The sequence below is a fragment of the Musca domestica genome, unplaced genomic scaffold (assembly GCF_030504385.1).
Source record: "Musca domestica strain aabys unplaced genomic scaffold, Musca_domestica.polishedcontigs.V.1.1 89, whole genome shotgun sequence".
NCBI lineage: Eukaryota > Metazoa > Arthropoda > Insecta > Diptera > Muscidae > Musca > Musca domestica.
The window spans coordinates 2,197,617-2,211,905 of record NW_026712430.1 but is presented as its reverse complement, the minus strand read 5'-3'; the positions used below and the strand labels follow the sequence as shown (position 1 = coordinate 2,211,905).

At 35.0% G+C, this 14,289-nt stretch overlaps 1 protein-coding gene across 1 annotated transcript; it reads right to left on the bottom strand.

Moving 5' to 3' along the window:
- Positions 1-282: 282 nt before the first annotated feature.
- On the bottom strand, positions 283-1,218 carry LOC105262204 (uncharacterized). Its single transcript, XM_011296621.1, has one exon. It carries the CDS (start codon positions 1,216-1,218, stop codon positions 283-285), a length of 936 nt encoding a protein of 311 aa, XP_011294923.1.
- Between the last annotated feature and the right edge of the window lie 13,071 nt (positions 1,219-14,289).

Here is a 14,289-nt window from a genome sequence, read left to right as displayed (position 1 = left end):
TCGACTCCGCTCGACTGTAGCCTTTGCTTACTTGTTTTTTTTTATTCTATCCTTTTCTGCCAAAAGACAATTCCGAATTTGTCTGAATAGTTAAAACGTACTACAATCCTGCTTAAAAATTAAACCAAGAACACTTTATTGTTAAATTCCAGTCATTCCAAAGGGATCTTAATACGAAATTTTCAAAAAAAAAAAAATATTGGAAAGAAGGGATTTTACCCCCTCTATATAAAGATAAAAATTGTATATATTGATAACAATTACACTATATTATCAGTTTTCTTATCTGCGATTACATTTTCCCAACAACCATTGACATTCGTTCGATCCGAACGTATAAGTTCCACGTTCATAGGCTCTGACCGTACGTCTCTCACCGTCGTGCTTTTCATCTGTTGAACACATAATGTAATCGCCCTGATAGAAAACCACACGATCAGCATCGATTAGCTCTACATTCCAAAGATGATTCATTGGTTCTGTTGATTGTGGTTCCCAGGCTGCAATCATCTTATCGCCAGCTCTCATATAGTAGATGACTTTGTATGTGATGCCCATAAGCTGAACTAATAGGTCACTTGTATCCGTTCGATTTAGGTCTTGTGGTATGGCCTGTATGTGTCCAGTATTGTCGATGCTCATTTTAGCATGCCACAGCCAAACATGACGACTCGAGGCATCTAAATTTCTCTGACCCATAGCAGTGTACATGTATTCGGAATATTTCGAATTCATAAGACAAAAGTACGGTTGGAACAGCAAATATTGCAAGTTTGAGGATAGCTTGTGTGTTGCAAAATCGATTTGCTGTTTCACATTGCCGCTCAAACTACCATAGAATGGGGAGTTTTTAAATTTATATAAATTCTTGCCAAACATCCGTTGGAGTTCCATATCAGGCACCTGCTCCCGTTTGAGGGCATTGTGGTAGAACTTCAATTGGAATTTTATCATTAATTCGAAAGATTTCTGATCATTGCCACGATATATGGCCCATAATAAATTCAACATTTGCGATGGTGGTTTACAGCCGTGTACCTCCAACATTGCCTCATGCACGATGTCATCGACCAGCTGATGTTCATAACGTTCCAACATGGAATCTATTAGCACTTGGACTTCCCGTTTGATGGTGTTCGTATCACCCGAACACAGGGTAGAGGCCAGTAATTGGGCATTATCGATCTTGAGACGTCGTTGCAAGCGATTCTTCAGCATCGTTAATATTTCTAGCTCACGTTGCACTTTTTCATATAATGCTGTAGTCTCCTCAATACTATTTCCATATTCTATTTCGATTTTATTTGCTTTACTCAGCAAGTCTCCTTCGAAGCTTTCCGTGCAGGATGAAATGTGGATCACACAGAATATGCCGATGATTATTTTTGTATATTCTGTCATGTTGAAAACAGAACTGAAACTGAATAGCTCAATGGAAATGCCGATGATTTTGAAGAGTATTTTGTGGGAATTTTCAAATGTAATCGCTAATCTATAATGAAAAATGTGACTTATCACTTATGGCAATCATACTTCTGCTTGCCCTGAATGCAATGACCTCCATAGCTGAATTCCCGTATAGATGTGTTGTGTTTGTGTATAAAAAATTGATAATGCCGCGGAATTTTCATATTGAACTTGCCGGAATACTAAGCAGTTGCAAAGCCATATATTATATGTTTGTTTGGATCAAAAGTTGTACTATGCAAAAAAAAAAAAAAAAAAAAAAAAAACAGTAACGAGAGTCTTAACGTCGGGCGGGGCCGATTTATCATACCCCACACCACTTTGCTAATTTAGTAGAGATCCACATAACAATTAAAAGTTTTTATGGGAGAATTCAATCATACACGCTATGATTATAATTGTAATTTAAAATTCAAAGGACTAAATAAGCCGAAGCATTTGTATCTTTTAAATTCGTACTTGTATTGCCCATTTGGTGCACAATTAATTTGAAATCGGATAAAAATATATATGGGAGCTATATCCAAATCTGAACCGATATTCGCCAAATTTGACATACTAGCTTCTAGACTCAATTCGGTCGTAAGTGCCAAATTCCATCCCAAATATTGGACAAATATTAGACGTTTGGTGCACAATAAAAGGTAAATCGGACGAAGTTATATATGGGAGCTATATCCAAATCTGAACCGATCTCGAAAAAAATTAGCAAATGTATTTCTGAGCTCTATTTGATATATTTCCGCAAATATTGTTGTTGCAGAGTGCATATTACGGCGGCGGTGGACAAAAATAACAAATCGGATGAACAATATATATGGGAGCTTTAGCTATATCTTAACCGATTTCGATCAAATTTGGCATACCTATTTTCAGGCCTAATTTGGGTGTATATGCAAAATTCCATACAATTCGGGCTGATATTACACGTTTGGTGCACAATAAAAAGCAAATCGGACGAAGATATATATGGGAGCTATATCTAAATTTTAACCGATTATTTCCAATTTCAATAGGGTTTGTCCTTGGGCCAAACAAATGATTTGTGCAAAATTTCATCTGGATCGGGCAATAAATGTGAACTGTACTTTGTTTACAAAAATACATGGACAGACGGACGGACAGACGGACGGACGGACATGCATAAATCGACTCAGAATGTGATTCTATGCAGATCATCAAAAGGAACTATGGGTCTATCTCGTTTCCTTCTGCCTGTTACAAACAAATGCACAAAGACATATTACCCTGACCAACTTGTGGTGTAGGGTATAAAAACGGGGAAAATTCTGCAGACTATGAAAGTAGAGTTATGAAAGTAGCTACGTGTATCGGCCTTTTGAAAGTTTTCATCGCATCTCCAAAAACTCAATATTTCAGAAGTATGACGTCGAAGACAAAGGTATTTTTAATCGAATTTTACTATAAGTCACCAATGAAAAGAAATCTATAATCAATGTTCCGAAAAAAACTCGAAAATATTTCTAAATATTTATACCCCACAACATTATTATTATAAGTTTGATTGGTCCAAAAATTATGTAACATCGAAATATTGGTTTCCCACATAGAAAAGTATATATGGAACTTCCTATCTTGCCGAGCTGAGTCGATCTGATTTTGCAGTTCCTTTTCAATTATGCCCCAATCGAACCGGAAGTTAGCATGGGACTAGAGCTTAGGGCCTTCCAATTTGGATGGTCATCGGGTAATATTTAGTGGGTGATATAAACAATAACATTGTTTTAAATAAAATTCAAATTTTCCATCAAACTACGAATATTTTTAATCCCGGCGAAATCACAAATAGACGTAAAGGTCAATTCTGGCCGTTACGTAGATCCCGATAGTAAATAAATCGGATAAATATAACGAAATATGTGTATACAATGTGTGTATACAAAGGAAGGGATGTTAGCTAGAATACTTATATCTCAAGAATTGCTGGACCGATTTTGACAAATGCGATTTTTTCTATTTGACTTATAATATTAAAGTGTACATTTTTTGTAATATTTTTTCAACTTATAACACAGAGTGCAATTATCGTCCGATCCTCAAGAAAAATTTTATACGCAATACATTTAAGGGTTGAAATCGACCAACAACTAAAAATTTTCCTGATTTTGCAGCCGTTGTGAAGGTCACAAAAAAAAAAAACCAAAGGACAGGAAATCTCGCATGAAGTTATAGTTTACGACAGCGGGTAGAATGGACCACTACTTTTGTGTGAAAAAATACCAAAATATCCATTCTACCGAAACGCTAAATTTCCATTCTACCGAAAAAAAAACAAAAGGCGAATTTCTGACTTTTTGATGCTGAAATTTAGTAGACAAGCAAATCTTATAAATTAGTCTTAATTTGCAGATACAGAGGGGACTCCTGCATTTGTAGATGATCGCAAAGTATTTAGAGGTTCAAATGAACAAAAGACAGAACATTTTTTTTGAAGGAAGAAGGTAGCAATTTGGATAACCATTGGATTACATTTAGATGTAAAATAGGCCACGACAACTAACAGCACGACGGAGTGCGTAAATATGGGCCAAATGTCCCTGGTCAAAAGTTAAGAGCAATATCTGGACAGTGATCTATGACATAATTTCCAAAGCGAAATCTTCCAAAATGGATTTGGACGAAAGGGGGGCTTCTAACATATTGTAGTGTAGGAGGGTATCACATGATCGGAATTCAGTGGAATCCTCATTTAAATCAAAATGGTTTCAGATCTACAATAACTTTACCGTAAATTCTAAAAAAATAAGATTGTAAAGTTTTTTTTTTTAATAGGTATTACCAAATAACACTTTTACACATAATTGTACAATCTTCCTTCTAAATATACATATACATCTTCAAAAATCTATTTCCAATTTAATATTTGAATTTTATTTTCCAAAAGAGAGGATATAAATGCTACGAATTAAATATTTTTACAATTCGTGGTACAGAAATTGTGTGCCACCAAACTTCATATTCAAAAGTGGCAATGTAGTGATGAAATTGGTTCAAATTTAAATCCATGACATTATGTTTACGATAATGGTTTAATAGATATTACCGATAAGTAAATTCCAGTCTAAATTAAAATATCTCAATACTAAGCCGTGCAGGCCATGCAGAGAGAAGAACGAACCCTATGACATAACTGAATCGACATGATATGTATTCTTAATTTCGATTAAAATTTGCTTTCTATTTTTACTTCATCAGCCATATGGCAAATGGGGTTATTTATCATTTAATATGGCAAAAAAGTGTCTCATCGAAATAACGGTTTTAGACCAGATCTCTTTGGACAAAATCTGTTTCGGGACATTTGGAGTCGATATTGCTGATTTGGTACATAGTAATATTATTATCAAACTTACACCAAATTTGGAGATGAGAAATGTCGGACCACTCCCTTGGGTACCTCCCCTACAAACAGTAAAAATTTTAAAAGAAAATAATTAACCAGATAGAAAGGGAAGGATAATCTGATTTTGTACAAATTTTGCAAATCGCAATATTTGCATAAGCGCTAGGTCGGGTGTGAACTGGACAGTATCAGAACACTCCTTCTGGTATCTACCCCACAAACTGTTAAAATTTTCAATAAATTTGAGTCCCATTGTCTTACACACATTCTAATATTTCAACCAACACAAGATCTGGTATGAAGAACGGATGCAACGGACCACTCCTTTGGTACCTCCCTCACAACTGGTCAAAATTTTGAATAATCATGAAGCTCATAGAAGGCGAAATGCTTTTAAACTAAGTACAATTTGATCTTTGTACCAACACAAGTTGGAATACATCGGTTTACTCGTTCTGATATCTCTCCACAGAGAGTCAAAATTTTGAATAATTACAAATCATATAGCATGCAATTAAGTCAACGATTTTGTTTTCAAACTTTGTATATAACAAGTAAGCAAAGGCTACAGTCGAGCGGGGTCGACCGTTGAATACCCTACAACACTATAATAAACCATACAGTTTATAAAGGCGAGATACTCGAAAGAATTCCACAAGATATTGTGACAAATAATAAAAGAAAACCATCAGGTTTCGTTCTCTAATTTTCGAATAATAGCAACTTTAAATAATTTGCGTCTTTCCTGTATTTGTCACTGGAATGGTAATTTTCGTATTTTGTCTACAAAAGTTGGCAAACTATTTCACACATTGAATATTTTTGGATGGCCATCCAAAACTGGATGGCTTTTGCAATGCCCGGTAACCCCCATTCAAACGTGCGTGAGGATCGGGCAATAATCACGACATGCTGACAATTTTGCAGTTCTTTTGGTCCATTTCATCCCCTAAATATATGGCGATCATCTCCAAAACGAGTAGGCTTCTATTCTGACCCTCATCTGATCCCCATTCTAAATTTCGTTAGGATCGGGCCATAAATGCGATCTGTATATGATATCCTGATATCCTAACTACTTAGTTTTATTAGCTGTAGAAATATTACCAAATGTTTAATTCAAAATTAAAATATGCCAAAAATGTGACAAAATTGAAAAAAAAATATGAGAAAATTTTACAAAATCAATATTTTTATCTTTAGAGAGATATTTTTATGCGATTTTTTAGACGTTGTTTTTTTCCTGCCAAGAGGCCATTCTGAATTAATGAGAACTGTCGAAATCAGTTCAGCCGTTCTCGACATATAAGACATCTTTCAAGCATATCTTCTTTGATAGACATATATATCGCATATATTTTGCTATATATACGTTTTGTTGGATTTTAACATCAATGTAAAGATCGGAAGTAACCTTGTCAAGGCTTTATGATTTTGCCGGGATTTAAAATATTCGCGGTTTAATGAAAAATTTTGAATTTTTTCAACACAAAATATATGGTCTATTTTACCTGCTAAATATTATCCGATGACTACCCTAATTGGTAGGCTTCTTCCCCGCCCTAAACTCTAGCTACATGCGAAGTTCCGCTTCGATTGGTCTATAATTGCGACCTGTATAGCTACTGCAAAACCCCTAAATATTACGCAATCATCTCCAAAAGAAATAGGGTTCTATTCTGACCATAGCCCCACCTCCATTCTAAATTTCGTGAAGATCGGGCCATAATAACGACCTGTAGCGTGATTACAAATTAACATGGACAGACGGACGGACGGACATACATAGCTAGATCGACTAAGTGCGGCGAGATTGGAAGATCCATATATACTTTCCTATGTGGGAAATCAATATTTCGAGGTGTTACATAAATTTTGGCCCAATCAAACTTATAATACCCCCAACACATAGTGTTGTAGGATATAACAATATTTTCCCAACCAAAGATCTGATGTAAATAAGGAATTTTTCGGCTTCTGGTACCTTCTCCATAAGGGGTTAAACTTATGAATAATCTTAGCACTTATATACGCGAAACAAGTAAAATAGCCTAAATTTGGGCAGTACCGAGCTGTATCTCGTGGCGCCTTAAAATAATAAAAGAACTGGAATTGAATATTGCGACAACATCTGTTTTTGCCAGTGAAATCAGCTGATGAACGGTCTTTATATACTTTATATACTCAATTTGGAATTTTAAATAAGTTCTTTAAAAAAAGTGTGGTAAAAACATCATAATACCGAATAAACGTATGCCTAAAATACTATGATTTGCCATATGGGTTAGAACCCACTACATTCTCTGATCACCGAATTTTAAACAAATATTTTAAAAATATTATGTAAATCATCATCAATTACTATACCGAATATCGGGAGGTTGAGTCATATGGAGACTGTACGAAAACGTGCACCGACACAGCCTATTTAGGAACTACTGACAAAATGCACGTGCCTGTGACATTTTAGCCATCTACCTCAACTCGGAAATGCATCTTCTTTATATATTACAAGTCTTATATGTTGTATATGTTAGTAGAGCTCCCGTAACTAAAGAATTTGTTTGAAGTAGATCATATCATCTATCAACATTTGGCTGTAGAGCAGTTATAATTTGCTATAGAGTACATAACATCACTTGGAGAATCATTATATTAAAACAAGTAAAACAACAGGTAAGTTCGGCGGGCCGAACTTTTTGTACCCTCCACCATTTGGAAGAAATTTAAATAATTTCAAAAAAATCCATAGGAAAATGCCGCTCAAATGAAAGCCATTATATAGGGTCCATACGAAGGCGTGGTCGCACAAGTAATTTGTGTCATATGCTGTAATAACCGTTCCGAACTTTATATACGACATTTGAAACAATTCCGGTGAATAACATCGCAAAAATCATCAATATACCCAATTTTGTGGATATACGATACCGTGGACTTGTATAGACAATTATCTTTCTGGGGCTATACGATATCGTAAACCGATATAGATAATTCTCTTTCAGGGGATGAAATTCCCACAAGGAACACCTTGTGTGGATTTTCAGACAATTCCATTGAAAAATGTGGCTAAAATCGTCAAAATACCGGATATCGGGAGGTGCTGTCATATGGGGGAATCGTGGACCATGGCCTTTCAGGGGGTAAAGTAGACATAAAGAACTCCTTGTGTAGAATTTTAGACAATTTCATTGAAAAATGTGGTTAAAATCATAAAAATATCGAATATCAGGGTACCGTTATATGGGGGCTATACGATTTCATCGTCCGTATAGCACATTTGGGAACCTGACCTGCCTGCAGACAAAAGAGAGATCTGTGCAAAAATTTAGCATTCTATCTTAATTCGTTTTGGCTGTAGCGTGATTACAACAGACTAACAGACGGACGGACAGGGCTAAAAACTCTTAGAACTTTACGTTGGGTCTAAAATTATTAATGCGATGAGTTACAAACGGAATAGCGAACTTAATATACCCTCCATACCCATTGTATGGTGGAGGGTATAAAAAATATATATCGGAAGGGAGTTGCACAAAATGGAAACGAACGTCCCGAAATTCACTCAATTTGGGCTGGTATTAGACATTATGTGTACAATAAACCTAAAATCAGTTGAAGATATATATGGGAGCTATATCCTAATATGAATCGATCTTGATAAAAATTGGCAGAGGTATTTCCGAGCTCTATAAGTTGTCTGGTACCAAATATCATTGTTGTCGAATGCATATTACGAATGTGAGGAACTTAAAAACCAAATCGGATGAAACATATATATGGGAGCTATAGCTATATCTGAACCTATATTCTCCATATTTGATGTACTTGCTTCTAGACTAAATTAGGTGGGATGTACCAAAATACCGGCCATTTGCACTTATATTGGTCATTTGGTGCACAATTAACCCGAAATCGGTTGAAGAGATATGGGAGCTATATCCAACTCTAAACCGACCTTGTAAAAAATTGACAGATGTATTTCTGGGCTGTATCTGATAACTGGTACCAAATATCATTGTTGTCATTAACATTGTTGCGTATTACGAATGTGAGGGACTTAAACAACAAATCGGTTGAAACATATATGTGCGCTATTGCTATATCTGTACCAAAATACAGATCATTTGGACTTATATTGACCATTTGGTGTACAATTAACCCGAAATCGGTTGAAGATATATGGGAGCTACATCTAAATCTGATCCGATTATCACCAATTTCAATGGGGTTCGTCCTGGGGCCAAACAAATATTGTTTGGAAAATTTCATCTCAATGGGATAATAAATGCGGCCTGCATTCGTTCGCAAGTATACATGAACGAACGGAAGACGAACTTACAAGCATAAATCGACTCAGAAAGTGATTCTCCATGTTACAAACATATGCACAAAGACATAAAAAAGCCTATGTGGTGTTGGCTATAAAAAGCAATAGATGATTTTATACAATGATACTTTGCTAAAAATGCTTACCTCTTCAAACGTCATTTAAGGCGTTATTCATAAAGCAGTTCATTGGTTTACCACTCGCGTTAGACATGCATCATACATTCGTAAATAAATGTGTGGTTACAATCTTAGAATTTCACGTATTTTTCGAACACATGCTAGGAAAAAAACTTCTTATATTCGAAAATTTTTTTTAACAAAAATGTAAACATTTTTCATAGAACATATAGTGATCTGCGCGAACTAATTTAAAACCACAGAGAATAAAGCAAAGTTTCTTCATTGTAAGCTTTAACTCTGAAAGCTGATGCTATGTTTCACTCACACTAATAACAAAGGAAGGGATACGGAAATGTTGCATTTGTATTTTGTTGTTTTTAAAGCTCTTAAACTGAACGCACACATTTTTCTTTGAACGAACGTAACGAAGCAAAGAAATCCATATACACATACACATGCTCATGACAAAAACTAAAGAGAAAAATATTATTTTGCAATAGAAGGAGAATAAGAGAGAAGGAGAGGCTTAACGGCTAAACAATATAAACTCTTTGACTTAGGAGAGCATCTTTATTATTGCTAATTGAGACTTTGGAGAAACGAATGGAACATGAAACGGTTTTTGGTATCTTTGTTATGAACTTGGAGAAGCAAAAGAAATGCATACATACACACGTCTTCTAACAAAAACGAATTCACAAATATGCACAACAACAATTCCATACTTCACAATATTTCTTTATTATTATCAATGAATTTATAATGATTTGATTTCCACTTTTTAAATATTTATTTTTGAGATTCCTTTTTTTTGTTAAATTACTTTAAAACCGAAATTCACGGAGCACCTCAAGGGACATCTACTTTTACCGAACGCGATGAAGAAACTGAGTTTGAGTTGAATTTTTTGGATTTTTCTAGAATCTGAGGGGAAATGAGAGTAACTTAACGAAGGAAGTTGAACTGAATCGATGGAGTCAGCTCATGGTCCAGACCTAGTAAGAAGAGATCCGAATATGTGGAAGTGGGATTTTGTTAATTTTTCTTAATAAAGCTGGTATGAAAAATGCAAATAAAAATTTGAATTGGTTTTTTTCTTAGAGTTGTCTAACACAACCCTAATAAATCCCTTGCATTAACATGGAACAAAACTAAGCAAATTCATAAAAGGAGAGTATTTCAGAGAGAAATAAAATTATATTATCTCAATACATGTATTTGCAACTAATTTCAACTGTTTCTAAAAAAATCAGTGTAGACCGGGATTTTCCAAATAAAAACCAGTAAAGAAAGTCCACTTTGCTAATTTAGTAGAGCTCCACGTAACAATTTAAAGTTTTTATGGGAGAATTCAATCATACACGCTATGATTATAATTATAATTTAAAGTTCAAAGGACCAAATATGCCGAAGCATTTGTATCTTTTAAATTCGGACTTGTATTGCCCATTTGGTGCAAAATTAATTTAAAATCAGATAAAGAGATCTATGGGGGCTATATCCAAATCTGAACCGATCTCGAAACAATTTTGCAAATATATTTCTGAGCTGTATATGATATATTTCCTGAAATATCGTTGTTACGGAGTGCATATTACGGCTGTGGGTAACAAATACTAGAAATCGGATGAACAATTTATATGGGAGCTATAGCTATATCTTCACCAAATTTGATATACTAGCTTTGGTGGTAAGTGCCAAATTTCATCCCATTTGGGCAAATATTAGACGTTTGGTGCACAATAAAAGGTAAATCGGACGAAGTTATATATGGGAGCTATATCCAAATCAGAACCGATCTCGATAAAATTTAGCAAAGGTATTTCTGAGCTGTATTTGATATATTTCCCCAAATATTGTGGTTACAGAGTGCATATTATGGCTGCGGAGGACAAAAATAACAAATCGGATGAAACATATATATGGAAGCTATAGCTATATCTGAACCGATTTCGATCAAATTTGGCATATTTATTTTCAGGCCTAATCTGATCGTACGTGCAAAATTCCATACTATTCGGACTGATATTACACGTTTGGTGCACAATTAAAGGCAAATCGGACGAAGATATATATGGGAGCTAGATCTAAATTTTGACCGATTATCTCCAATTTCAATAGGGTTCGTCCTTGGGCCAAACAAATGATTTGTGCAAAATTTCATCTCAATCGGATAATAAATGCGACCTGCATTTTGTTCACAAGAATACATGGACAGACGGACGGACGGACGGACAGACGGACTGACATGCATAAATCAACTCAGAAAGTGTTTCTATGGAGATTCCCAAAAGTAACTCTCGCTTCCTTTTCCATGTTACAAACTATGTGGTGTGGGGTATAAACACGCAGTGCGCGTATCTATGTGAAAGTTTTGCATACCTAATAAATATCCTTTCACAATATCGTTACTTAATGCCTCATAGGGTGTATTAAAACCAGTAAGGAAAGGTCAAAACTTGGGTGAGGCCTACTAAATGATACTCTACACCATCACTTATATATAGTAGAGCTCTCGTAACAAAAAAGTTTGGAAAAATTTGGTTGTTAAAAAAATTATCCAATATGGTCTGATATTACACATATGATGAACAATAAGCGTGATTCGAATGAACGTATATACGAAAGCTATATCCAATTCTGAATCGATCTCGATAAAATTTGGAATAGGTATTTCCCAGATGTATCTTATACCCGGTACTAGATGTCATTGTTATGGAGTGCGTATTACGCATGTAAGGGACTTAAATACCTAATCGGATGAAACATATATATGGAACATATACAGGGTGTAATTTCTACGTCACTCGTCCGACAACTGTTAAAATATTCCAGTGACAGCTCATTATATTGCTTACAAGCGCACAAAAGCATTTTGTTGAAAATTTGCCAGAAAAAGTGTTATTCGTGATGAGGTTCAAGCGTGATAGTGTAATTTCTTTATATTTGGCTGGAAAACCATATGTGGCTATTGTTAGAGCACTCTAACATTTTAATGTGAATAAAGATTTTGTAACTCGGACGAAAGAAAACAGCAACATCAGCAGAAATGGTTCGAAAAGTAAAGAAGCGAATTGATCGAAAGCCGGGTCGCAGTGGCCAAAAAAACATATCGCACATTCCATTCGGCAAATAGTGAGAAATGAGGTCGGGGTAAAGCCATTGAAATTGCAAAAAGCGCAAGAACTTACACCGCAACAGGAAGAAAATGGACTCAAAGGAAATCCATAAATCTATTAAAAAATTGATTCTTTGAGAATCCCCAAAAGTAACTATGGGTCTAAGTCTAATTCGTTTTCTTCTCCGCGTTACAAACAAATGCACGATAATTGTAACTTGTATATAATCAACCAACACATGGGGTTGTAAGGCATAAAAAATAATAGAAAATGTAAAATGTAAATTGTAACTCAAATTGAAAATATTGCATGCGATACAAAATGTAACAAAAAATAAGCAAATGCTATAGTTGTGCGGGGCCGACCATGTGATACCTTACAACACTACTATATGTTAGAAGTCCCCTTATGTTGAAATCCATTTTGGAAGATTTCGCTTTTGAAAGTATGTCATAGAGCACTGCCCAGATATTACCTTAAATTTTTGACCAAGGACATTTGCCAAATATTTATGCACTCCGTCGTGCTGTAAGTTGTTGTGGGCCATTTTGCAGCTAAATATATTCAAATGGTCATCCAAAATGATCATGCAAAATTCCGTGTCGATTGGTTTCAATTGTGTGACAAATGGTTATGGTCTATTTCACCCACTAAATATTACTCGATGACCATCCAAATTGGAAGGCTTCCGCCCAGCCCTAAGCTCTAGTCCCATGCTAACTTCCGCATCGATTGGTCTATAATTGGCACCTGTAGAGCAACAACAAAATCATAAAATTTTTCAGTTTTTGGGCCATTTCAACCCAAAAATATTATGTGAAGCAACAAGCTTCTATTCTAGCCATAACCCCACCTCCATACAAAATTTCGTGAGCATCGGACCATACATCAAAAAGAGAACGTACATGAAACTTTCACATGTTTCACGATTTCATTAAGAACTTTTAAAAGCTGTTTAAATTAGTTGAAACTGACTCCATCTGAACTAATTTTTATTGAAGTTGCTCAGTGCTTCTCCAAGGTCATCAAAGTGATTACTAAGAATGTTGAACAACTCTAAGAGAAAACCAAAATGAATTTAAATTTACTTTAAAAAATGTTGTTTTATAACAGAGCTGAGCAAAATCATATAAAGAGATTGTTTAAGACAAAATAAAAATTGTATTGTTCATTATATTTTCCATTTTATTTCAACTTTTTTAAGAGCGAATATTGCCTCAAATTGTTGTTAAAGCTAATATCTACAACAATTAAATGGATAATACATTGGTTGGTGTGTTACAAAAACTAAGGGAAATTAACCGCTTGGCTGGAACACCTTTTTACACAGTACTGTCATAGACAAATAAAGTTATAGACTAAACAAGTAAGCAAAGGCTACAGTCGAGCGGGGCCGACCGTTGAATACCCTACAACACTATAATAAACGATACTGTTTATATAGGCGAGATACTCGAAAGAATTCCACAAGATATTGTGACAAATAATAAAAGAAAACCATCAGATTTCGTTCTCTAATTTTCGAATAATAGCAACTTAAACTAATTTGCTCATTTCCAATTTATTGGTAGATATTGCACGAAAATGGTCTTCCTAGATCTGGAACCAATATTTCCCAAAGACCTACAATCTCTCAGAAGTGGCAAAAGATTAACATTTACTATTGGCTTTTGACTGAAACGCATCTATATGAGATACAGACATTTGACTATATTCTTCAACGAAATCAGCGTTAACGAAATAGTCAGAAGTGCGTCTTTCCTGTATTTGTGAATTCTCCAAAAAGTCACTGGAATGGATATTTTCGTAATTTGTCTACAAAAGTTGGCAAACTGTTTCACACATTGAATAGTTTTGGATGGCCATCAGAAACTGCTTGGCTGATGC